Source organism: Dipodomys spectabilis, unplaced genomic scaffold, assembly GCF_019054845.1.
Source record: "Dipodomys spectabilis isolate Male_0828 unplaced genomic scaffold, ASM1905484v1 ptg000174l, whole genome shotgun sequence".
NCBI lineage: Eukaryota > Metazoa > Chordata > Mammalia > Rodentia > Heteromyidae > Dipodomys > Dipodomys spectabilis.
The window spans coordinates 5764313-5790517 of NW_024870851.1; the positions used below are offsets into that span (position 1 = coordinate 5764313).

The 26205-nt window shown below is 40.0% G+C and overlaps 1 protein-coding gene and 1 non-coding gene across 4 annotated transcripts in view; one reads left to right on the plus strand and one right to left on the minus strand.

The window, feature by feature from the left end:
* Window positions 1–26205, minus strand: part of Ubr3 (ubiquitin protein ligase E3 component n-recognin 3) — a 179880-nt gene that overhangs the window by 135590 nt on the left and 18085 nt on the right. For 2 of the 3 annotated variants that reach the window (XM_042694039.1, XM_042694037.1), the window contains exons 3-5: window positions 21559–21717; window positions 12469–12612; window positions 10037–10086 (exon numbers count right to left, since the gene is read on the minus strand). In XM_042694039.1, the coding sequence (XP_042549973.1) occupies window positions 10037–10086; window positions 12469–12612; window positions 21559–21717 (353 nt within the window). The remainder of the gene's footprint in view (window positions 1–10036; window positions 10087–12468; window positions 12613–21558; window positions 21718–26205) is intronic. The other variant, XM_042694038.1, reaches the window with a different exon arrangement.
* On the plus strand, window positions 15877–16066 carry LOC122120152. The gene has a single exon (XR_006149673.1). It is a non-coding gene; the product is annotated as a U2 spliceosomal RNA (small nuclear RNA).

The window sequence follows — 26205 nt, forward strand, 5'->3', positions numbered from 1 at the left end:
CTTCAAAACCAGAAGTGGCACTGTGGCTCAAGCAGTAGAGTGCTTGCCTTGAGCTGAAGAGTGCAGGGACAGCACCCAAGCCTAGAGTTCAAGCCCCACAACCAGCCAAAAGAAAAAAGAAGTAAAAATGAAAAAATAAGCACAACACACTAAAGGTTGTAGTTGACATTTGAAAAATAATAAATTAAAATATGCTGAGAATGTGGCTTAGTGGTAGAGTGCTTCACATAAGCAAAAAAGGCTGGAAATGGCATTGTGGTCTGTGGTTCAAGTGGTAGAATGCTAGCCTTGAGCAAAAGAAACTCAGGAACAGTGCCCAGGCCCTGAATTCAAGCCCCAGGACTGGCCAAAAAGAAAAAAGCTAAGGGAAAAAAATCCAAGAGGAAAAGTTAAGTATTTCTACTATCAGGTGATGCCTGCATTTCTGATAAACCTCCCACTAAAAGATAACACAAATTATGGAGGTGGGGAGAAGTGGTAAGAAACAAACCTTCACAATCTATTCAATTTTGTAACCACAGAAGTAACAAAAGCAGAAATTAGTACCTGGGCAGATAATGCATAAGCAAGGCTAAGACCTTAGAGTGGTTTAAGGCTGTCTCAGAGGATGCTGACACTGCACAATAATAAAATGGGAACACTAACCAGCTGAGACAATGCAGAAGGAAGAGAAATAAAAGCAAGAGTTTATCACTTTGAAACCTAGGAGCCCTAGTACAGGTGATAAATTTTAATTCTCTTAAAATTTTCTATATACTTTCAAAACAGAGCTCAGGGGGTTTTTTTCCTCTCCAGTTAAAGGTTATGATTCTTCTCACCACATCCCTTTTTGGTGGGAAGACTTAAGAACACAAAAATGCAGTCCTGGACTGGTCTAGAACTCATAATCCTCCAAGCACTGGGATTATAGATAGATGCTACCATGCCCAGCTAAAAGTTATGATTTTACTCTACTATCTAACTTTCCTAATCAGGAAACATTAGATATGAACACTCAATTTCCATGTTATACAGACATTTTTCTCTATTTTTCAAATGCTTATGAGCCAACTGGTATTATATGTATGATAGGTTTTTTTTAAAACATACTCAGTTGAGCCGGGCGCTGGTGGCTCACGCCTGTAATCCTAGCTACTCAGGAGGCTGAGATCTGAGGATCGCGGTTCAAAGCCAGCCCGGGCAGGAGAGACCGTGAGACTCCTATCTCCAATAAACCACCACAAAACCGGAAGTGGCGCTGTAGCTCAAGTGGTAGAGTGCTCGCCTTGAGCTGAAGAGCTGAGGGACAGCACCCAGGCCCAGAGTTCAAGCCCCACGACCGACAAAAACAAAAACAAAAAAAAAAACAAAAAAAATAAAACATACTCAGTTGTGCTACCACTAGTGTTAGTGACAGGTTACAATTGTAATATTAATTTCTAGACACATCAATTAGAATAAATCAAATTTCCAAAACAGAAAACTCTCAGCTTCATGCTACAGTTCTACTGGAATAATTCTCTTGGTCTGTGTCCAGAACTACTGCTTACCTAAGTAACAAACATGTCAATAAGGCACCCCACCCCCACCTTTGCCAGGTATCTATGGCCATCCACCTGGCAGCAGTACTAACAGTCAAACTAGACTTTCCTCATCCTCTGTAATTCTCACTTGCCCCTGGAAAAATTCAAGAGAATGAAACAGGAACCAGAGATTGATCAAAATTTACTGTATTCATAAACTGCTTTGTTAAATGGCAACTCCTTTCTACAATTACTTAAAAAAAACTTTTAAAATGGCAACTTGAAAAAAAACTAAGATTTCAGCTAACAACCAAAATGTCCTAGTTTAGAATTATTACAGAACTTCAAATATAAACTTCCTTCTTTGTAGGAATTCTTAGTCAAGTGACAGGGAAATCGAAGTTCTACGAATTTCCTGGACTTATATTCTTAAAGGCTAAGCAGAATTAGTCAAGAAAGGAGGGGAACTTCATTCCAAGAAAGGCAGAGGATGGGGGTAAGGGTCTGTAGTTCAGTGGTAGAGTGCTTGTGTAGCATGAGGGAGACCCTGGGTTCAATAGTTGGCACCACAAAAAGAAGAGGAAGGAGGAAGGGAAAAGGAAGACAAAATTAGTAATAGTAAGGCATTGGTGGCTCAACCCTATACTAGCTTCTCAGGAAGCTGAATTCTGAGGATCAAGATTAGAAGTCAGCTGGGCACAGGTGGCTCGCACCTGTAATCCTAGCTACTCAGGAGGCTGAGATCTGAGGAGCGGTTCAAAGCTAGCCCAGGCAGGAAAGTCTGTGAGACTCTTATCTCCAATTAACCACCAGAAAACCAGAAGTGGTGCTGTGGCTCAAGTGGTAGAGTGCTAGTCTTAAGCTGAAGAGCTGAGGGGCAGTGCCGAGTCCAAGAATTCAAGCCCCACAACCAACCAACACACACACACACACACACACACACACACACACACACACACACACACACACACACACACACACACACACACACACACACACACAAGATTAGAAGTCAGCTCAAGTAGATATATCCATGAGACTCTATCTCCAACTAACAAACAAGCTTCACTGGAGGCTCAAGTGGTAGAGCCCTAGTTAGGAACAAAATACTAAACAAGACATGAGGCCCTGAGTTCAAGCCTTCATACTAACACAAAGAAATCAGAGGGGAAAGGAGGGAGAGGAAATGAGGAAGAGAAAAGAGTAAGAGAAGAGCAGAGTGGGAAGGGACAGAGGAGAAAGGGTGGCTAACTGGTCACCAGTGGCTCACACCTGTAATCCTAGCCACTCAGGATGCTGAGATCTGAGGACTGCTGTTCAAAGCCAGGTCCAGACAGAAAAATCCATGAGATTCTTATCTCCAATAAACTACTCAGAAAAGGGCTGGGAAGGTGGCTCAGTGGTAAAGCACTTGCCTTGCATGCCTGAGGCCCTGGGTTCAATTCCTCAGCACCACATAAGCAAAAAGAAAAAAGCCGGAAGTGGCGCTGTAGCTCAAGTGGTAGAGCGCTAGCCTTGAGCTGAAGAGCTGAGGGACAGCACCTAGGCCCAGAGTTCAGGCCCCACAACCGGACTCAAAAAAAAAAAAAACTACTCAGAAAAGGCTGAAGTAGCAATATGGCTTAAGTGGTAAAGTACTAGACTTAAGCACAAAGAGGCTCAGGGACAGCACAAAGGCCCTGAGTTCAAGCCCCAGGACTGGCCAAAAAATAAAAAAGCAGCTAAAAGGCTAACAAAAAACCCTTGGTCCTTGGGGTTAGAGATTTAGCTCAGTAGATGAACATTTGTCTGGCCAGTGCCAAGGCCCCGAGTTCAATCCTCAGCTCTGCAAAAATAAAAAGCAAAAAAGATCAAATAAACTTGGTCCTGCATGACAGCATACTATGCTTATCAACAGATGTCTAATTATTATGCCCTGAAACAGACTGTAAATTTTAAAAGAAAGTGAATTTACTTAACAGTAAAATAGAAAAAGCTGTGTATAACAGAAAATATCAAATAACAAAAATATTTAAAGAGATAGTGTTGTATAAAACTAAAATAGAAATCTTTCTAGAGAAAGAAATGTGAAATTTATAATATTTTACAAAATATCAAGAACTTCACTTTGAAAAAAAAAAATATCAACAGACTGGTGCTGGTGTCTGACACCTTTAATCCTAACTACAGGAGGCTGAGTTCTGAGAATCACAGTTCAAAGTCAGCCTGGGCTGGAAAATCCATGAAATTTTTATCTCCAATTAGCTACCAGAAAGCCACAAGTGGAATTGTGACTCAAGTGGTAGAGTACCAGCCTTGAGTAAAAAAAAATAAAAATAAAAAAATAAGGGACAGTACCCTGTGTTTAAACCCCAGTTCCAGCACAAAATGTTAAGAAAATGATAATTAATTGTAAAAAAGAACCCAGGTACCAGTGGCTCACACCTGTAATCCTAACCACTCAGAAGGCTGAGAGCTAAGGATCTCAATCCAAAGCCAGCCTGGGCAGGAAAGGCCGTGAGAGTCTTATTTCCATTAACCACCAACCATAAGTGGTGCTGTGGCTCAAGTGGTAGAGCACTAGCCTTGAGCTGAAGAGCTCAGAAACAGCACCCAGCCCCAGAGTTCAAGCCCCAAGACCAACAAAATAATTAATTAATTAGTAAAAAGAAGCCAAGTACTGGTGGCTAACGCCTATAAGCTTAGTACTCAGGAGGCTGACATCTGAGTATGGCAATTCAAAGCCAGCCCAGACAGCAAAGTCCCTAAGACTCTTATTCTGTAACTAATCATCAGAGAACCAGAAAAGTGGAAGCTGTTGCTCAAAGTGGTAGAGCACTGCTAGCCTTGAGTAAAAGAGCTCAGAGACAGCGCCAAAGACCTGAGTTCAAGTCCCACAACCAAGCAAAGCAACAAAAAAAAAAGTTTAAAAAAAAGCTATCAAGCAAAAGAACAACTTGCCTCATAAACTAGATAAACTCAGTTCCACCAGAAGTGTTTACAGAGAGATTTACCAATTGTCCAGGAAGGCTGTAAAATTTATTCCTGCCCTAGAAAGATAATTGATATTTCTATAATGCCTTTCTCAGTAAAATTTCATGATTTCCCCATCACTTCCATTGCCATTAATATAATTTGATTAAAAAATTAAAATTTAGGACTGGGAAGTTGGCTCAGTGATAGAGTGCTTGCCTTGAATGCATGAGGCCCTGGTTCCATTCCTCAGCACCAGAAGTGGCTGTTGTAGCTCAAATGGTAGAATGTTAGCCTTGAGCTGAAGAGTTGAGGGACAGTGCCCATGCTGAGTTCAGGCCCCACGATCGACAAAATAAATAAATAAATAAATGAAATTTAACCTTACATCCACAAAAAGTAAAACTATTTTTTCGTCTGTTGTTTTAAAAAACCATCTCTGATTTCCTTTTTGTTTTTGCCAATCCTAGGGCTTGAACTCAAGGCCTGAGCTCTGTCCCTAGCCACTTGAGCCACAACACCACTCTGACTTTCAATTTTAATGATCCTACTTTGCAACTAGTTTTGGCAAATTAATTTTTAACTATCCATGGTATGTTCGGAGCCTATCTATAGTGTAACAGATTTTATTCTGCCAATAATTATTTCTCAATTATACAAGGATATTTAGGAGGGGCTGGGAAGGTGGCTCAGTGGTAGAGCGCTTGCCTTGCATGCCTGAGGCCCTGGGTTCTAGTCCTCAGCACCACATAAGCAAAAAGAAAAAAGCTGGAAGTGGCACTGTGGCTCAAGTGGTAGAGCGCTAGCCTTGAGCTGAAGAGCTGAGGGACAGCGCCCAGGCCCAGAGTTCAGGCCCCACAACTTGACCCCCCCCCCAAAAAAAAACGATATTTAGGAAAAAAGACCAGACTTGTACAAGATACAATTAATAGCAATTATCTCTAGATGGTATGGCTGAATGCAAATGTCTTCCCTTTTTTCTTTTTTTTTCCCCTTTTTTCACAATGGCCATTCATATGATCATCATTTCTAGGGGGGGAAAGGCATTTTAAATTATTTTATGTATTTTAACAGCTAGGTTCCTTAAAATCAAAGTGATGAGACATCTAGTTATTACATATGAATGAACAGACATTGCTTACAGAAAATATATCCTTAAAGTTTGCTTTATCTAAAGAATCCTGAAAAGGGGGCTGGGAAGGTGGCTCAGTGGTAGAGCGCTTGCCTTGCATGCGTGAGGCCCTGGGTTCGATTCCTCAGCACCACATACGCAGAAAAAAAAAAAAAAGCCGGAAGTGGCACTGTGCCTCAAGTGGTAGAGCGCTAGCCTTGAGGTGAAGAGCTGAGGGACAGTGCCCAGGCCCAGAGTTCAGGCCTACGACTGGATCCAAAAAAAGAAAAAGAATCCTGAAAAACTCTCAAATATAATGGGATCGACATATATAATACTGACGATAGTTTTATTTTGAATTGGATTATCTGATAGTCATAACCTTTAAAACAGCGGCTAGCTGAGAGTGGTGCTGTGGCTCAAGTGGTAGAGCGCTCGCCTTGAGCTGAAGAGTGCAGGGACAGTGCCCAGGCCCAGAGTTCAAGCCCCACAACCGACAAAAACAAAAACAAAAAACAGGCTAAATTTACAAAGCCTTCTCAAAGTTAAGGAGTTAAGGTGTGCCCTTAATTTCAGTTTTGTTCTGGTTCCATACACCACAAGCAACATTTTCTCCTCTTATTTAATATGAGCTACACAAAGAATAAGAATAGTATAAAGAATGCCATGTGTATAAATAGCACTGTTGAGTACATAATGTTCTGTTCTTTGGGGACATGAAGACAAATACCTGACAAAACTTGTATGAATAAAGTATTTCTAAAGTAGATTATAATATGTAAGGCTCATTGAAATAAAACTGAAAAACAGAAATCTTGCCATTGTTATAGGCTCAAATATTTCTTCATCTTTTATATAAAATGACTGAATTTGGTTTCATGTAGTCTCTTCCAATTTGAAATTTTAAGGGGATTTTTTGGGGGGGTTGTTGTTTGGAGGGGGAGCATAGCTGGGAATCAAACTTGGGCCCCAACCCTGTGTATACTATGAGGCATACACATACTCTAAGCCCATAAAATGTGTTTTAATTTTTTGTAGTTATTACAAATATATATAGTAACTAAGAGGTTCTTCTGATGCTATCTCTTTTATGTACAGTGTGTTGAATTAAAGAAATGAAATCATAAAAAAAGGTTGGCTTGATAATATTAATGAGCCAATAGGGCAAAGGTGGAGAAATTCTAATCTGCAAACCACTATCCAATTCTTCATTAGCTTTCTAATATAACACAACTGTCAAAACAAGAAAAGAAGGAAGGAAGGAAGGAAAGAAAATACTTTTATAAGACTTAATGAAATTTTTTAATGTCATAAAAGTTATTCTTTCTAGAACATCTCTTGGTATTCTTTCTCTGCTATACTATCTTATCCCTTAATCTATTTCCTCCATCTAAATTTCCATCTTTATCGATTCTGCTTGATCATCTTAAGTAATAGGTGTTAAAATGCTTTCAAAAGAATAAAAGTGCAATACAAATTTCAAATGTCATTAAGAGGTATAGTAGTTCACATCTGTAATCCAATCTATTCAGGAAGCAAAGGTCAGGATGATCACACTTACAGGCCAACAAAGGAAATAATTCTATGAAACCTCATTTCAACCAATAAAAAGGTGTACATGGTAGGGTATGCTATTATCGTGGGTATAAGGAGAACATAAAAAGAAACATCATGGTTCAGGCTGACCTGGGTAAAAAGAAAAACCCTATTTAAAAATGTGCCAGTGGCTCACACCTGTAATCCTAGCTACTCAGGAGGCTAAAATATGAGAACCACAGATTGAAGCCAGTCCCAGGAGAAAAGTCCCTATGAGACTCTTATCTCCAATTAACCACTCAAAAACCAGAAGTGGTGCTATGGCTGAAGTGGTAGAGCTGTAGCCTTGAGCACAAAGAGGCTCAGGAACAGTGTCCAAGCCCTGAGTTCAAACCCCACAATGGACAAAAAAATGAACAAAAGCAAAAGGATTAGAGCCTGAATCAACTGTTAAAACAGCTGCCTTAAAAAAAAAAATCTTCATCTCCTCCCACTGAATGTGACCCTCTCTTAATAACCCACTTAAAGCTAATAAGACATAGTAGATAGAAATGACACTATGAAATGTCCAAGGCTAGCATAGGAAAGATTCTACAGGTTCGGTCCTTAGGCTACTCACTCTAGAAGCCAATCAAATATCCAATTTGAGCTCATTATGAGGGAGAAAACAGAGGAGAAGCTAGTATTATAGGTGTGAACCACCAGCACCTATAATCTTGAGTACTTAAGAAGCTGAGACCTCAAAACCATGGTTATAACCTAGCCCAGGCAGACAAATTGAAGAGAATATTATCTCCAATTAACCAAAAGTCCAACAGCGGATGTGTGGCTCTAGTGGTAGATCTCTAACCTTGAGCTAAAAAGCTAAAGCAACAGTATGAGGTGCTGACTTCCAGGCCTAGTATCAGCACAAAAAAAGAAGAAAAATAAAGTTCAAGTTCTTTATAACATATATGTTACATCACCTTGAGGAATACAGAATTGCATAGTAAAATAAAACCACATTATTTCTAATAATTCTCTTCAACAAAAAAGCAAAGTAGCCAGATGCCAGTGGCTCACACCTATAATCCTAGCTACTCAGGAGGCTGAGATCTGAGAGGATTGCAGTTCAAAGCCAGCCTGGGCAAGAAAGTCTGTGAGACTCTTATCTCCAAATAATCACCAAAAAGCTGGAAGTAGAGCTGGAGCTAAAGTAGTAGAGTGCTAGCTTCTATCACAAAAGTTCAGGGACAGCACTCAGGCACTGACTTCAAGCCCCAAGACAGTCAAAGACACACACACACACACACACACACACACACACACACACACACACACACACGCACCGCACGCGCGCGCGCACACACACGCGCGCACACACACGCACAGAGTGCAAAGTAGATATTCCTTCTATTCACTTCCAGCTAAATACTTCAAATTCTTAAGTTTTCAAATGTCAAAATTACCCCATTTTTATCTCATTAAAAATGTGGTAAGTATGTAAACTATAAAAAGTATTTTCAGGGCTGGGAAGGTGGCTCAGTGGTAGAGCACTTGCCTTGCATGCATGAGGCCCTGGGTTCGATTCCTCAGCACCACATAAGCAAAAAGAAAAAAAGCCGGCAGTGGCGCTGAGGCTCAAGTGGTAGAGCGTTAGCCTTGAGCTGAAGAGCTGAGGGACAGAGCCCAGGCCCAGAGTTCAGGCCCCATGACTGGACCCAAAAAAAAAAAAAAAAGTATTTTCAAAAACTAAGTTAATTATAAATTACAATTTAAAGGTCATACATGCCTATACATGCTTAGTCTAAAAGTAGTCTTCTTAGATGCTGTCACAGCACTGGCAGAAAAGTCTGTGAAATTTTTATCTCCAATAAATAACTCAGAAAAATCAGGAAATAACATTGTGTCTCAAGTGGTAGAGTGCCAGTCTTGAGCAAAAGAAGCTCAGGGACAATACCTGGGTCCTGATTTCAAGCCCTAGGACCAGAAAAAAAAAGTTTATTTTTTACTTATTACTTATTTTTTGGTCCATCCCTGTGGGGCTTGAACTCTAAGCCTGAGCACTGTTGTCCCTAAACTTTTATGCTCAAGGGTAGAGCTCTAACCACTTGAGCTACAGCTCTACTTCCATCTTTTAATCAAAGATAAAAGTCTTGCTGGGCATTGGTAGCTCATACCTGTGATACTAACTACTCAGGAGACTGAGATCTGAGATCAAGGTTCAAAGTCAGCCTGAGCAGGAAAGTCCTTGAGACTCTTATCTCTAACTAACTACCAGAAAACCTGAAGTACAGCTGTGACTCAAAATGGTAGAATGCTAGCCTTGAGTGAAAAAGCTCAGGGATGACGCTGAGGCCCTGAGTTCAAGCTCTACCACTAATATAAAAAAAGAAAAAAGACATAAAAATCTGTATTACAGACTTTCCTTCCCCAATGGCTTCCACCTAGGATCCTCAGATCTCTACCTCCTGAGTAACTAGGAATGAGTGGCATGAGCCACTGGTGGCCAGCTAAAGTTTTTTTTTAATGACTCCATATTACTTCATATTCTGGATACACATGAAGTTATTAAATCATTCCTCTATTGAAGAGTAGATAGTTTAGACCCGAAAGTTCTCCCACCCCATCCCCATAGCAAAAATAGCCAGGCTCAATCCCAATGCTGAAATACACTTATAAAATAAAATAAATTCATTGTATAAACAAAAACTATGTAAATTTGGGGTAGTTTCCTAGGGCAAATTCCTATTTCCCATTTTTAAGAGAAAAATGAACTTAAACAAGAAGGAAAAACATGCTATAAGCCTGTCCTGGTCATTAACTATAAATATAAGCTTCCTAGAAACCACTCTTAGCCTCAGAGTGAGATCTTAAAACTATACAATAACCACATTTTCTTTTATTGTAACACCTTTAGGTTCCTATTTTTTAAAGTTTACATTTTAAATCTTACCTCATCTGAAGAATCTACTTGTCCCAATGTTCCTGTTGCACCTGAAAAACCTGTGGAAGAGAGAGAGAAAAAAAAAAGTCCTTCATATTTGATATAAACAAGTATCATGAACACATCTTATAAAGTTCTACATTTAAGAGCTGGGAAGGTGGCTCAGTGGTAGAGCGCTTGCCTTGCATGCATGAGGCCCTGGGTTCGGTTCCTCAGCACCACATAAGCAAAAAAGAAAAGAAATTAGAAGTGGTGCTGTGGCTCAAGTGGCAGAGTGCTAGCCTTGAGCTGAAGAGCTGAGGGACAGCACCCAGGCCCAGAGTTCAGACCCCATGACCGGACCAAAAAAAAAAAAAAATAGTTCTACATTTAATAAATTTGGACCTAACAGACTGCTATTCCAACAGGAAACTTTCATAACTCATATTTAAGGATCTTTATTTTTAAATGTTTCTTTGTTTTTATGCCCATACTTGAGCTTGAATTCAGGGCCTAGATGCTTATTTGCTTTTTCCCTGAAGGATATGATCTACCACTTGAGTCACAGATCTACTGCTGTACTTTTCTGCTGGTTAAATGGAGATAAGAGTCTGGGCTTTTCTGCCTAGGCTGGCTTCGAACTGTGATCCTAAATCTCAGCTTCCTGAATAGCTAGAATTACAGGTGTAAGCCATAGGCCTCAGCTTATTTTTAATTTTAAAAACACAATTTAGATAAGGAATATTTATTGAAAGAAACTCCAGAAAATGGAAAGAGGGGTTTTTTGTTGTTTTTGTTTTCTTTTCCTTTTGTCTTGTCTGTTTATCTGTTTTTGAGAGGGTAAGAAGATGTACAGAAATGGAGGGACAAATGGCAAAAAAATGTAGCAGTCTCAGAGAGACAAACAGCATGTGTTTCCTTTCATATGCGGAATCTGTATCTAAAATACAAGGACTAATAAGTTACACAGGTCTCTAAGCATTCACATACAGTGACAACAAAGGGGGATACTCTTAGAAGAGGAATAGAAAGACACAATGCCTATGTGCATCTGATCATATAAAATAATACTTATCAACATGAACTCCAGGAAATGAAAACAAGAGGTTCTGGTTTTTTGCTGGCTGTGGGTTTTGTTTTTGTTTTTTTGTCAGTCATGGGGCTTGAACTCTGGGCATGGGTGCTATCCCTGTGCTCTTAAGCTCAAGGTGAGTACTCTACCACTTGAGCCACAGCACCACTTACAGTTTTCTAGTGGTTAATTGGAGATAAGAATCTCACGGAGGGCGGGGAAGGTGGCTCAGTAGTAGAGCACTTGCCTTGCATGCCTGAGGTCCTGGGTTCGATTCCTTAGCACCTCATAAGCAAAAAGAAAAAAGCCGGAAGTGGCACTGTGGCTCAAGTGGTAGAGCGCTAGCCTTGAACTGAAGAGCTGAGGGACAGCGCCCAGGCCCAGAGTTCAGGCCCCACAACCGTACCCTTCCCTCCCCCTCCCAAAAAAAAAAAAAAAGAATCTCACGGACCTTTCTGCCCAGGCTGGCTTTGAATTGTGATCCTCAGATCTCAGCCTCCTCGGTAGCTAGGATTACAGGTGTGAGCCACCAGCACTTAGCTTTCCTTCCTTTTTATTCTGTTTGTGTGTATGTCTTTGGGAGTGTAAGGAGAGGCACAGAAATGGGGGGAAAAGGGTCAACAAATGCAACAATGTTACTCACTGGACACTATATTGAAAATTAACTATACAACTTGTGGTTGGAGATAGGAAAGAAAAATTGGGAGACAGTCAAGACAGAGGTGACACTGTCCAAACAGAAATGTACTCTTTACCTGACTTATGTAACTGTAACCCCTGCTGTACATCATCTATATAGTAACAATTTTAAAAAATTAAAATCATCCAAACAAAAAAAAAAGAATGGTTTGAGCTGGCATCTGGTGGCTCATTCCTGTAATTCTAGCTACTCAGGAGACTCAAATCTAAAGATTGCTCAAATAGACAAATTCCAGACACTCTTCAATTATCCCAAAATGGAGGCCTTGTTCAGAGGTAGAGCACCAGCCTTGAACAAAAAAAGCCAATCAAGAGCAAGATGCCCTGAGTAGCTGGGTGCCAGTGGCTCACACCTGTAATCCTAGCTACTCAGGAGGCTGAGATCTGAGGATCGTGGTTCAAAGCCAGCCGCCTAAAGAAAGTCTGTGAGACTCTTATCTCCAATTAACCACCAAAAAAATGTAAGTGGTGCTGTAGCTCAAGTGGTAGAGCATTAGCCTTGAGCTGAAGAGCTGAGAGACATCACCCAGGCCCAGAGTTCAAGACCCATGACTGCCCCTGGCCCTAAAAGATACCCTGAGTTTAAGCCCCATTACTTGCACGCACGCACACGCACACACACAAAAGAATGACAATTTATCTCAATATAAATGAATACAGAGAAGTCACTACTCTGTTTAAATAAACAAACCTTGTACTGCCAGAGTACTAGTACCAGCAGATGGTTCCTGCATACCATATATAAGCTTATCCTCAGGATATGTGAGTCCCGAGCTCTTCAAAGCTGAAAGGTACTTCTCATGACTTTTCTTTGCACAAGCATTTTCTCCAAGACCTGATATTTAAAACAAAGTTAACATCTGAAGAAAATATTCCATTCACAATCTAAATAGAATCATCTCATAAACTTTTATACATATTAATAAGTAAATATCCTAATGGAGGAAGAACTCTGCAATTAACAATACAAAACATTTATGATTATGTTTGCCATTTACAATAACAGAATATACAGAATATTTATAACAAATCTATTAGGTAACTCAAACACTAAAATATGTGAGATATTATATGCAACACATGGCTGTTACAAAGATTAATAAGGACTATCCTATAGCCTTCAAGAAACTTGAAAACCAGTAGTAAAATCAAGACAGGTAACATGATAGATGACAATTACTAAGTAGATTTCAACATTTGGTTTGACAGTCTGTGCTCTCATAACAACAAGCATTCAGAATTCTCCAAAGCAGAGTGCTTACTTAGGAGAAAATTCCTGGAGGAAATAAACAATGAATGAAGTTTTTTTTGGGGGGGGGTTGGTTTGTTTTTTTTTGGGGTCCGGTCGTGGGGCCTGAACTCTGGGCCTGGGCACTGTCCCTCAGCTCTTCAGCTCAAGGCTAGTGCTCTACCACTTAAGCCACAGCACCACTTCCGGCTTTTTTCTTTTTGCTTATGTGGTGCTGAGAAATCGAACCCAGAGCCTCAGGCATGCAAGGCAAATGCTCTACCACTGAGCCAACTTCCAGCCCCAATGAATGAAGTTTTTAAAGATTATGAATGAAATTACTAGGGGTTTTTTGATGGTAAGAAAACTTGGCAGAACTTTATTGAGTAAGCAAGCAAGCAAATAAGAAGAAAAACAGACAAAAAGCAGACAAACAGAAGGGCAGGGGCACATTCTAACAGAGTGTGGGTGCGCTGGAAGGGAGATAGAGACACTGAATTTGTTGCTGTTATTGTTGTTGTTGTTGGTTGTGGGGCTTGAACTCCAGGCTTGGGTGCTGTCCCTGCATTCTTCAGCTCAAGATGAGCACTCTACCACTTGAGCCACAGCGCCACTTCCACTTTTCTAGTGGTTTATTGGAGATAAGAGTCTCACGGACTTTCATACCCAGGCTGGCTTTGAACCACTATCCTCAGAGTAGCTAGGATTACAGGCATGAGCCACAGGTGCTCGGCTGAATTATTTTTAAATCCTGTTTATGCCAAGTTCTTTTTATTATCGCATTTTAGCAATTAAGAGTATAATTTCTAGCTGGAGTTATAATGAGTTTAGTATTTGCTAAGCTTTTTTCTTTCTCTTTGGTAACCTCAATATTAGCAATAGTTTTTGGTTGTTTTTATTTTGTTTTATTTTTAATTACCAAACAGTTCATGTTTTCTTTAAATTAGAAAAAAGGCAAAAGAAATGGTGCTGCAGCTCAAGTGGTAGAGTGCTAGCCTTGAGCTGAAGAGCTGACGGGACAGTGCTCAGGCCCAGAGTTCAAGCGCCACGACCGACCAAAATAAATAAGTAAATAAATGAAGTTTTGCTAGGCGCTGGTGGCTAACGCCTGTAATCCTAGCTACTCAGGAGGCTGAGAGCTGAGGATCACCATTCAAAGCCAGCCCAGGCAGGAAAGACCGTGAGACTCCTATCTCCAATAAACCACCAGAAAACTGGAACTGGCCCTGTGGCTCAAGTGATAGAGCACTGGCCTTGAGTTGAAGAGCTGAGGGACAGCACCCAGGCCCAGAGTTCAAGCCCCACAATGGACAAAAAAAAAAAAGGAAAAAGACACAATTCATGTGTAGTTTCATCATACATATGAATGTACAAAAAAAAACTTTAAGAGAGCTTGCTACTTCTCTATCTGAAATTTTAGGCATCCTCTGTTTATCTTGAAATATATTCCCAATAGATAAAGTGAGAATTTTCCATTATAAACTGAGCATGTGGGGAACCATTTACTAGTTCAGGATACAGAACAATGCATCTCAGAAGCCCTTTGCATACACATTTCCATAAAAAAGGTATTTTACCTATTTGTGTAATTGCAGTACTATCCTATATCATACCAATATTGTTCATATTTCTATACATAAGTCTCTAAAAAGTATCTATCAATACTATTGGTTAAGGGTGATTGTATGTCTAGGCTATATTGCTTATTCCATATTTCTCCATCTTCCATTGTTACTGCTATGTATTATTTTATGTCAGTAACACAATGTATTTTCCTATTTCAGGGTTAATGAATGACTTTTTATATTTGGTGCTTACTACATCTAAATCCAAAATGAATTGTTATTCCTATCTGCTTTTTCGTGCAAGAGTTCTAGTCAGTTATAGCTAGAAAATGTTAGCTTATAGAAAAATTATATTCCATATTAATTAAATGATAGAAAATGCTTACGTGCTTCCAAAGATGGTAAATTCACATCTAAGAATAAACTTTAAGGTCATTAAGATTAAAAAAAAAAAAAAAAAGCTGGTAACCAGTGGTTCATGCCTGTAATCCTAGCTACTCCAGGGGCTGAGATCTGAGGATAAAGGTTTGGAGGCAGCACTGGCAGAAAAGTCCCTGTGAGACTATTATCTCCAATTAACCACTTGAAAACCAGGAGTGGAACTATGGCTCAAAGTGGTAGAGTACAAGCCTTGAGCAAAAGAGCTCAGGGCCAGGAGCCCAGGCCCTGAGTTCAAGCTCCATGACCAATTTAAAAAAAAAAAAAAATCAGGAATTACACTTGTAATTCTAGCTACTCAGGAGGCTGAGATCTAGGGATCATAGTTCAAAGCCAGCCAGCTCAGGAAAGTCTGTGATAACTCTTACCTCCAATGAACTACCAAAACCAAAACAAAAAAAAAAACATAAGGGGGACTATGGGTAGCGCTCTTTAGCAAAAAAGCTTAAGGACTATGCCTAGACTCTGGGTTCAAGCCCCAAGACTGGTACAAAAAAAAAAAAAAAAAAAAAACCAGATTAAGCAAATTGGAATATAGCATTCCTTCAATTCAAGCCCCTTATTCAGAACCTACAAGGTCCTATAAGAAAAGACTTGAGGGCTAGGGGTATAGTTAAGTGGTATTAACATATTTCTGAGCTTAAATTAAGCCTTGGGTTCTGTTTCCATCTCCAGCATATCAACAACAACAACAAAAAAAAAAACTAAATATCTCCTAAATTTAAAAGTCACGTATCAGTGTCAGTAATAATACATACATATAATCTAATGAAATGTATTTCATTAACTACTATACCCGGAGAAAAATGAACCTGCAATCACCATTTGTATAAGTGAAAACACTAAGACATAGAACAATGAAATGGCTATGGCTTCTTATCCTTTTGGCTAAGGTTAAGTATGGCATCTGTTCATTTTAGTTTAATATCTAATAAACCCTCTATCAAGTACGATATATGAAATGGATTTTTGGAGCAGAGAGATGGAATAGGAATTTGTTTCCTCCACTCCAAACATCCCTCTGTTATTGCAGTACCTCCAGAAATGGTGCACAAAAATACGTGAGAGAGAGAGGGATAGGAAAGAAGGGAAGAAAGGAACAAGGGAGAAAAGGAGGAGAAAGGAGTGAGCCATGGCTAGCCAATAAGTGGACAAGCAAAGTAGAAGTGAAGCTAGACTAAATTTCAATCTTTTCAATCAAAATCCAATTTTTTTCCATTACTAAAAGTTAAGGATGGGGCTGGGAAGGTGGCTGAGTGGTAGAGCGCTTGCCTTGCATGCATGAGGCCCTGGGTTTGATTCCTCAGCACCACATAAGCAAAAAGAAAAATAGCCGGAAGTGGTGCTGTGGCTCAAGTGGTAGAGCGCTAGCCTTGAGCTGCAGAGCTGAGGGACAGCACCCAGGCCCAGAGTTCAGGCTCCACAACCGGACCCAAAAATAAATAAATAAATAAATAAAAGTTAAGGATTATTGTTGGTGTTTAATTTCAGGAAATAGGAACTTTTGTAAATTGTAGAAATAAAAAGACAATTACAATAAATCATTCCTTCATGTACATACACTCCAACAATGAGTAAGAACAACTTGCTTATCTTCTTTCTCAATAGTTGATCATTTCTGAATAACGAACAATTTTTAAGTTTAAAGTAACATATTCATATTTTAGGGGGTTGGGGAGACAGAGTCTCAATATGCAGTTCAGACAAGCCTAAAACTCATGATCCCTCCTGACTTTCCCTCACAAGTTCCAGGATTATAGGCCTATACCACCATGCTCAGTTCATGTATAAAATTTATCTGTCTACGGCTTCGTTGGTATAATTCAAATACAAGCCACCATCAACTTTATCCTAGAACAATGCATCTGAGCTGCTTACCCCCAACCAATTTATTCTGGGCAAAAGAAATCATCTTTCATAAAACATACATCTAATCATCTCACTCTTATTGTTAAAGTATTTTCATATACTGTTTCTAGTACATTCACAATAAGACATAAAATCTTAGCCACAGAAACCTACTTGATCTGAATCTACTCTGATAGAGTAGCCTTATTTGGGCCAACATCTAACTCTTTATTTCACTTCATCCACCTTAGATTTTTTTTTGGGGGGGGGGGGGGGCGGGGAGGAGTGGAAGGGTTGGTCGTAGGGCTTGAACTCTAAGCCTGGGTGCGGTCCCTGAGCTCTTCAGCTCAAGGCTAGCGCTCTACCATTTGAGCCACAGCGCCACTTCTGGCTTCCTGGTGGTTAACTGGAGATAAGAGTCTCAGGGACTTAACTATCCAGGCTGCCTCCTCAGTAGCTAGGATTACAGACATGAGCCACTGGTGCCCGGCTCACCTTAGATTTTTTTTTAATGCCTTAGATAGAAATAGCCTGAGTCTCATGCATACATATTCCAACATGCTAACATATCTGCCAAAAATCTAAGAGGCATACAGGTATAATTTTGTTTGTAATTATCCTGGTTAAATATCTTAAATCTATTAAACTATGTTTTTCCTCCAATTTAGGAGTACTTAGTCAAATTTTTCAAATGTTTTAGGACTCAATAATATAAATGTTAGATCATCTGATTCTAATAAGTACTTGAAGTTCTTTTGAAATTGTCTTGTCATTTTTTTTAACTCTGTTTTCCAGCTTAGTCTACTGATCTATTATTCTCAGTTTACTGACATATCCTTGTTTTTGTTTTTGTTTTTGGTCCGGTCGTGGGGCCTGAACTATGGGCCAGGGCGCTGTCCCTCAGCTCTTCAGCTCAAGGCTAGCACTCTACCTCTTGAGCCACAGCGCCACTTCCGGCTCTTTTCTTATGTGGTGCTGAGGAATTGAACCCAGGGCCTCAGGCATGCAAGGCAAGCGCTCTACCACTGAGCCACCTTCCCAGCCCTACAGACATATCCTTATCGTATCCAATTTATTACTAAGTCCAACCAGTAAAAATGTTATATCTACTATATATCTTTACAACAACTTTCAATTCTAAAATGTCATCTTGGTTCTTTTTATCTACATTTATAAAATTTTGTCATTTTTTTTCACTTTTTAGCACTATGTTATCATTTAATTCTCTAAACACAATTTTTTTTGGCTGATTTGAAGGCTTGAACTCAGGGCTTAGGCACTGTCCTTTAGCTTTTCACTCAAGGCTGGCACTCTACCACTTGAGCCACAGTTCTACTTCCTGCTTTTTGGTGGTTGACTGAAGATAAAGTCTCGGGCTGGGAAGGTGGCTCAGTGGTAGAGAGCTTGCCTTGCAAAGCATGAGGCCCTGGGTTCGATTCCTCAGTATCACATAAGAAAAAAGAAAAAAGGCTGAAGTGGCACTGTGGCTCAAGCGGTAGAGCGCTAGCTTGAGCTGAAGAGCTGAGGGACAGCACCCAGGCCCAGAGTTCAGGCCCCACGACCAGACCAAAAAAAAAAAAGTCTCAGTGACTTTTTTGCTTGGGCTGGCTTCAACCTTGATCCTGACTGGTGCCTGGGAAATTTTCTCTTTTTTTGGTAGTATAGTTTATACTTAGGACTTCACACTTGCTAGGTCGTTGCAGAACCACTGAAGCCACACATCCAGTCTTAGTTTATTGTTGTTGTTGTTGTTGCTGTTATTGTTGTTGTTATGAAGCTTAAACTCAGGTCCTGGGTGCTGTCCCTAAGCTTTGCTTAGGCTAGCACTCTACCACTTTGAGCGGCAACTCCATTTCCCATTTTCTGGTAAATGGGAGATAAGAGTCTCACGGACTTTCCTGACCAGGGTGGCTTCAAATCTCAGCTCTTATTTTGAGATTGAGTATAGCTTTTGTACAGGCTAGCCTGGACCACCACACTCTCATTTAATCTTCCGACTGTAACTAGGATGATAGAGAAGTTCCATCATTAACTATTTTCTTCTTTTAGAGGTCTCCCAAAGTTTTTATCCAGATTGGCTATGAACTACAACCCTCCTGATCAAAGTCTCCTTCTTAGCTGGGATGACAGGTATAAACCACCTCACCAGCTATTGGCTGAGATAGTTCGAATGAAAATAAGATCATCCAAATCTTTGCCATCTTCATAGCTAGTATTATCATTCTGAACAACCAGCATCCTGCCATTTTCCTTTAGCTTCTTAAACATTTAAATTGCTTTAACACCACAGCTGATCTACGGTTCACATTGTGCCAGCTTAAGGTTAATTTCTTTTTTTTCCTTTTTTTGTCACTCTTGGGGCCTGAACTCTGGGCCTGGGCACTGTCCCTCAGCTCTTTTTTTTTTTTGGGGGGGGGGGCCAGTTGTGGGGCCTGAATTCCAGGCCTGGGCGCTGTCTCTCAGCTCTTCAGCTCAAGGCTAGCACTCTACCATTTGAGCCACAGCGCCACTTCCGCCTTTTTTTCTTTTTGCTTATGTGGTGCTGAGGAATCGAACCTCATGCATGCAAGCCAAGCAATCTACCACTGAGCCACCTTCCCAGCCCCTCCCTCAGCTATTCAGCTCAAGGCTAGTGCTCTACCACTTGAGCCACAAAGCCACTTCCGGCTTTTTCTGCTTATGTGGTGCTAAGGAATCGAACCCAGGCCTCATGCATGCAAGGCAAGCACTGTACCACTGAGCCACCTTCCCAGCCCTTAGGGTTAATTTCTAGTGGCTATTTTTTCTTGACTTGTATGACATGTCAATTTCTTGTTAGAAACTTGCATGGCTAGTTTTCACTATACATTATACATCCAAATGACACATTTTAAAAGATTCTGTTCCCTAAAGAGTACTAAATAAATAATACTTGTATTTTTTTTTTTAATCTTTATTTTATTTTTGTTGTTTCAGTCATAAGGCTTGAACTCAGGGCCTGGGTGATGTCCTTGAGCTTTTTATTTTTATTTATTTATTTTTTTGGGGGTCTGGTTGTGGGGCCTGAACTCTGGGCCTGGGAGCTGTCCCTCAGCTCTTCAGCTCAAGGCTAGCGTTCTACCACTTGAGCCACAGCGCCACTTCCGGCTTTTTTTTTTCTGCTTATGTGGTGCTGAGGAATCGAACCCAGGGCCTTGAGCATGCAAGGCAAGCGCTCTACCACTGAGCCACTTTCCCAGGCCCTGTATTTTTTTTTTTAATGGAAAAGCAAGGTACCAGTAGTGATGCCTGTAATCTTAGTTACTCAGGAGGCTGAGATCTAAGGTTCATGGGGTTTTTTTTTGTTTTGTTTTGTTGGTTCCGGTCGTGGGACTTGAACCCTGGGCCTGGATGCTGTCCCTCAGCTCTTCAGCTCAAGGCTAGCACTCTACCACTTGAGCCACAGCGCCACTCCCGGCTTTTTTCTTTTTGCTTATGTGGTACTGAAGAATCGAACCCAGGGCCTCATGCATGCAAGGCAAGCACTCTACCACGGAGCCACCTTCCCAGCCCCGAGGTTCATGGTTTGAAGCCAGTCCAGGTAGGAAAGTCCATGAGACTCTTATCTCCAATAAACCACCAGAAAACCAGAAGTGGTGCTGTGGCTCACAGTAGTAGAGTACTAGACTTGAGCTGAAGAGTTCAGGAACAGCGCCCAGAGCTCAAGCCCCATGACCAAAAAAAATGAAAAAGGAAAAACAATGAAAAATAGAAGTTCACAATATAGAAAAACTAATCAAGTAAAATCTTCCTGACAAAATTTTTAAATAAATGATTCCTGTACTTGAGCTAACAAAAAGTGATTAAACTATTTTATATAACAGTGTCAAGTATAGAAATACTCAATAATTTAAGTTTTATAATGTAAAATTTATATTATTATAAAATCAGAGGCCAGGGCTAGGAAGGTGGCTCAGTGGTAGAGTGCTTGCCTTGCATGCATGAGGCCCTGGGTTTGATTCCTCAGTATCACATAAGAAAAAAGAAAAAAGCCGGAAGTGGCACTGTGGCTCAAGCGGTAGAGTGCTAGCCTTGAGCTGAAGAGCTGAGGGACAGCGCCCAGGCCCAGAGTTCAGGCCCCACGACCGGACCCAAAACAAAAAAAACAAAAAAAAAAACAAAATAAAATCAGAGGCCAAGTAATCCAAAAGTTTAGAATGTCAAAAAATACAGAAGTGATTGTTGGTATTGCTTAAAGGAAAGGTAAAATATGAATATATCATACCAAAAGAGACCTGGGTTCACTAACATAAATTAGTTAAGAACTCTAAACAGGTCACTTAATTTTTCTGGGATTCAAGTTTCTTTGTTTACAAAATAAGAAAATCTCTTAACAACTACCTAAAGGTAGACATTATTTGAAAAACAAATCTACATTTTACTCTTAAGTTATAGAATACCAAATTTCTTTTCTCTTTTTTTTTTTTTTTTTTGCTAGTCCTGTGGCTTAAACTCAAAGCTTGGGCACTATCCTGGGCTTCTTTTTGCTGAAGGATAGCACTCTACCACTTGCTCTACAGTGTCACTTCTGGTTTTTCTGTTTATGTGGTACTGAGGAATCGACCCTGGGCTTCATGCATGCTAGGTAAGCACTCTACCACTAAGCCACATTCCAGCCCAAAGCACCCAATTTCTTATTAAAGCAGTTTAAGTAAACCATAATTTCTCCTCATACTTTACTTACCAGAAGTCAGATCTTTGTAGTTTTGCTGATTTGTCAAAACCTGAGTAAGAACAGACCTCATTGCTCCTCCCATTTTAGTGAGTTCTTCTAGAAAGGAAATTTGAGGTTCCAAAAGTTGAAGGACTTTGTTAAGATCTTTTTCTGATGGTACATCAGCTGCTAATTGAAAAAATGCAAAAATTAATAAGACAGAATGTATTTTATATATAAATATATAAAATTAAGAAGTTTAAGATATTTTCTCAAAATTATATTTTATTCTCTGTACATTACACTGGAATAATGATAGTATTTTATAATCACTGTATTTTATAATTTTAAAAAGTCAATATTATGGGCTGGGAAGGTGGCTCAGTGGTAGAGCGCTTGCCTTGCATGCATGAGGCCCTAGGTTCGATTCCTCAGCACCACATTAGCAAAAAGAAAAAAGCTGGAAGTGGCGCTGTGGCACAAGTAGTAGAGTGCTAGCCTTGAGCTGAAGAGCTGAGGGACAGCGCCCAGGCCCAGAGTTCAGGCCCCATGACCAGACCTCCCCCCCAAAAAAAAAATAAATAAAAATAAATAAATAAAAAGCCAATATTAAGAACTCTATTAGAAAACTGCTATCTACTCAGCATTAGCCTAGAGCTAACTTGCTCAGTAATTCAGTCCTCCCAAAAGAAGACATGAACCATAAGGTATTAAGATTTATCTGAAGGTGAGGGTCCTACACTTCTAGATGTATAAATGTAATACTAAAATCATTTCAAATTAAGGTAGTCTTTAAGAAAAAAACTAAGATTGATATGTGTTGGTGGCTAACACCTGTAATCCTACCTACTCAGGAGGCTGAGATCTGAGGATCGTGGTTCAAAGCCAACTGGGGCAGGAAAGTCTGTGAGACTCTTATCTCCAATAAACCACTCAGAAAACCAAAAGTGGCACAATGGCTCAAGTGGTAGGGTGCTTGCCTTGAGCTGAAGAGCTGAGGGACAGCGTTCAGGCCCAGAGTTCAAGCCCCATGCCCAATAAAATAAATAAAATAATAATAGTAATAATAATAATAAATATGGACAAAATTAGTCCTATTAGTCAAAATGTTAGTTTCACAATTAATTGTTTATACCAAATAATTCATCCTCTATAGAGTCAACAGTGTCATGGTTGCTGAAGCTAAAAGCACTAAAATGAGAGAAAACATTTTTTATGAACATATGCAAAAGCATGTATAATTTAAAGATTAATTTCACTAAAAAAAAAATTTTTAAGGAAAAAAAAGCCAGTTAGGGAAGGGATTGCAGAGCTAGGAGAAGAGATTTTTAGGGGGAGTTAAAAAGAGGAAGACTTGGCCAATAAATAAAAAAGAATATTAAAAATTAGAAGAAATGTTTTACAGATGTTGAATACTAAAATTAAGAAACTAAACACAGGGCTGGGAAGGTGGCTCTGTGGTAGAGTGCTTGCCTTGCATGCATGAGGCCCTGGGTTCGATTCCTTAGCACCACAAAAGCAGAAAAAGCTGGAAGTGGCGCTATGGCTCAAGTGGTAGATCACTAGCCTTGAGCTGAAGAGCTGAGGGACAGCGTCCAGCCTGGAGTTCAGGCCCCACAACCAACAAAAAATAAAAAATAAATAAATAAACTAAATACATTTAGAGTTTAATCATAATTGGTTAGAAAAACAAAACACATACAGGAAAAATGAGGTCCTACATGTCCAAGAAAAGGAAAAATTAATTTCATTCAACTTATATTCAACATTTAAAACCTTGGATGTATACGGCCATAAATATATATATATGTATGTATATATATGTGTATGTATATATATATGTATATATATCATATACTATATACTGTTCATTTTTACATTCTCTTCCAATGACTTTTATAATAACAATGGATGTTATATAGCAATACACATATACTATACTGTATACTATTCATTTTTACATTCTCCTCCAATGACTTATAGTAACAGTAGATGTTTAGTTACTGTTTGCTTTTTTTCACGGTGTCTGGCTCAAGCTCTAAAAATGATCCAAGGATGTAGGGTAACATAAGAAAAATAACTCGGGGGCTGGGAAGGTGGCTCAGTGGTAGAGCGCTTGCCTTGCATGCCTGAGGCCCTGGGTTCTAGTCCTCAGCACCACATAAGCAAAAAGAAAAAAGCCGGAAGTGGCGCTGTGGCTCAAGTGGTAGAGCGCTAGCCTTGAGCTAAAGAGCTGAGGGACAGCGCCCAGGCCCAGAGTTCAAGCCCCACGACCAGACCCAAAAAAAAAAAAAAAGAAAAGAAAAGAAAAATAACTAAAAGCAACTGTGAAACTACAAGACCTCTCTCTGACCTTCCATGACCTGGGATTAATTTATAGTGATCTCAAAAACATAAACTATAAGACAGAATTAAAACATAGACAGAATTAATGCTGAGCACAAAGTGGTAGTAGGAAAATTTCATGAATCTACATTCAACAAGTTCATTTTTAGAAAAAAGAATTCTAATTATTTCTTCAGATAATTTTCCAATAATTTTGACAGATAATTATCATAACCCATTAACTTATGTCACCTACCTTTTAATTAGCATGTATTAGTTCCACTGTAACATTTCCATACATAAATGAAATATAGCAACCACACCCCTCTCATCTAATTTTCTATCACTCTCATCTAATTTTCCCTTTATCACTCCTATCTACTTTTTTGTATTTTGTTTCTGATCCTGAAGCTTGACCTCAGGGCCTGCGTACTGTCTCTGAGTTTTGTTGTTCAACGCTAGCACTCTGCCACTTGAGCCATAGCTGCATGTGCAGCTTTTTTGGTGCTTAACTAGATAGAGACTGCAGTCTCATGGACATTCCTGCCCACATGCCTTCAAACCACAATCTTCAGATCTGTCTCCTGAGGAGCTAGGATTATAGGCATTAGCCACTGGCACCTGGCTCATCTAATTTTCTGAATACCTAAATGTCACCAAAAGAATTTAATTAAATACACCTTTAGGTAAAGTAATCTTTGATAAAATAACATAACAATAAGGTTTTTGTAAGAAACTGCTTCTACATATTACTTATGGAAAGTAGAATGTTTGTAATACAAATGTAAATTCCCCAAAAAGTCTATAAACTAGATATGAGAAATAATTTTTGGGGGGGGGGGTCCAGTCATGGGGCCTGAACTCTGGGCCTGGGCACTGTCCCTCAGCTCTTCAGTTCAAGGCTAACGCTCTACCACTTGAGCCACAGTGCCACTTCCGGGTTTGTTTTTTTTTCCTGCTTACATGGTGCTGAGGAATCGAACCCAGGGCCTCATGCATGCAAGGCAAGCACTCTACCACAGAGCCACCTTCCCAGCCCTGAGAAATAATTTTTTAAAAGGCAATTTCAATGATATGTGGGGGTCTTTCCACCTAAAGAAACAGTTTGAGGCAAAATCAAAATAGTAATTTTCTATATTTTAAGATAATCTGAGAAAAAGCACTTATTTTTGCTTAAGATGTACAAATAAGGAAAGTACAGCCAGTGGCTCAGGCCTGTAATCTTAGTTGCTCAGGAGGCTGAGATCTAAAGATTGAAGTTCAAAGCCAGCCCAGGTACATAAGTCTAAGAGAATTTTATCTCCAATTAACTAGCAAAAAACTGGAAGTGGAAGTGTGGATTAAGTGGTAGAGTGCCAGATCAGAACTAAAAGCCAAAGGAGGGGCTGGGAAAGTGGCTCAGTGGTACAGTCCTTGTCTCACATGCATGAGGCCCTAGGTTCAATTCCTCAGCACCACATAAACAAAAAAAGCGGGAAGTGGCGCGCTGTGGCGCAAGTGGCAAAGGGCTAACCTTGAGCTGAAGACCTAAGGACAGCGCCCAGGCCCACAGTTCAAGTCCCACAACCGACCAAAAAAGAAAACTAAGGGAGAGGGCTAGGAATGTGACTTAGTGGTAGAGTGCTTTCCTAACATGCATGAAGCCCTGGGTCCAATTCCTTAGTACTACATAAACAGAAAAAGCCAGAAGTGGCGCTGTGGCCCTATGGCACCATGGTAGTGTTAGCCTTGAGCAAAAGCAGCTCTGGGTCAGTGCCCAGGCCCTTAGTTCAAGCTCCAGGAATGACAAAAAAATATCCAAGGGATGGGGCTGGGAAGGTGGCTCAGTGGTAGAGTGCTTGCTTTGCATGCATGAGGGCCTGGTTCGATTCCTCAGCACCATATAAGCAGAAAAAGCCAGAAGTGGTGCTGTGGCTCAAGTGATAGAGCACTAGCCTTGAGCTGAAAAGCTGAGGGACAGTGCCCAGGCCCAGAATTCAGGCCCCACAACCGACAAAAAAAAGAAAAAAAGAAAAAAAAATCCAAGGGAGTGCATGAGGCTCTGAGCTCAAGCCTCAGTAGCACTCACACTCACTCACACTCACACTCACACACACACACAGCATAACGACATACAATATAGTTTTAGAATGGTGACATGTTGTACAATATTCTTAAACATTTTAAGGGTGACATGAATGGTAGAAATGTATACCAATTTCAAATGTCATATAAATTTATAGCATTAATGTTTAAAATATAAAAATAATGCAAACAGGGATGGGAAGGTGGCTCAGTGGTAGAGCACTTGCCTTGCATGCATGAGGCCCTGGGTTCGATTCCTCAGCACCACATAAGCAAAAAGAAAAAACC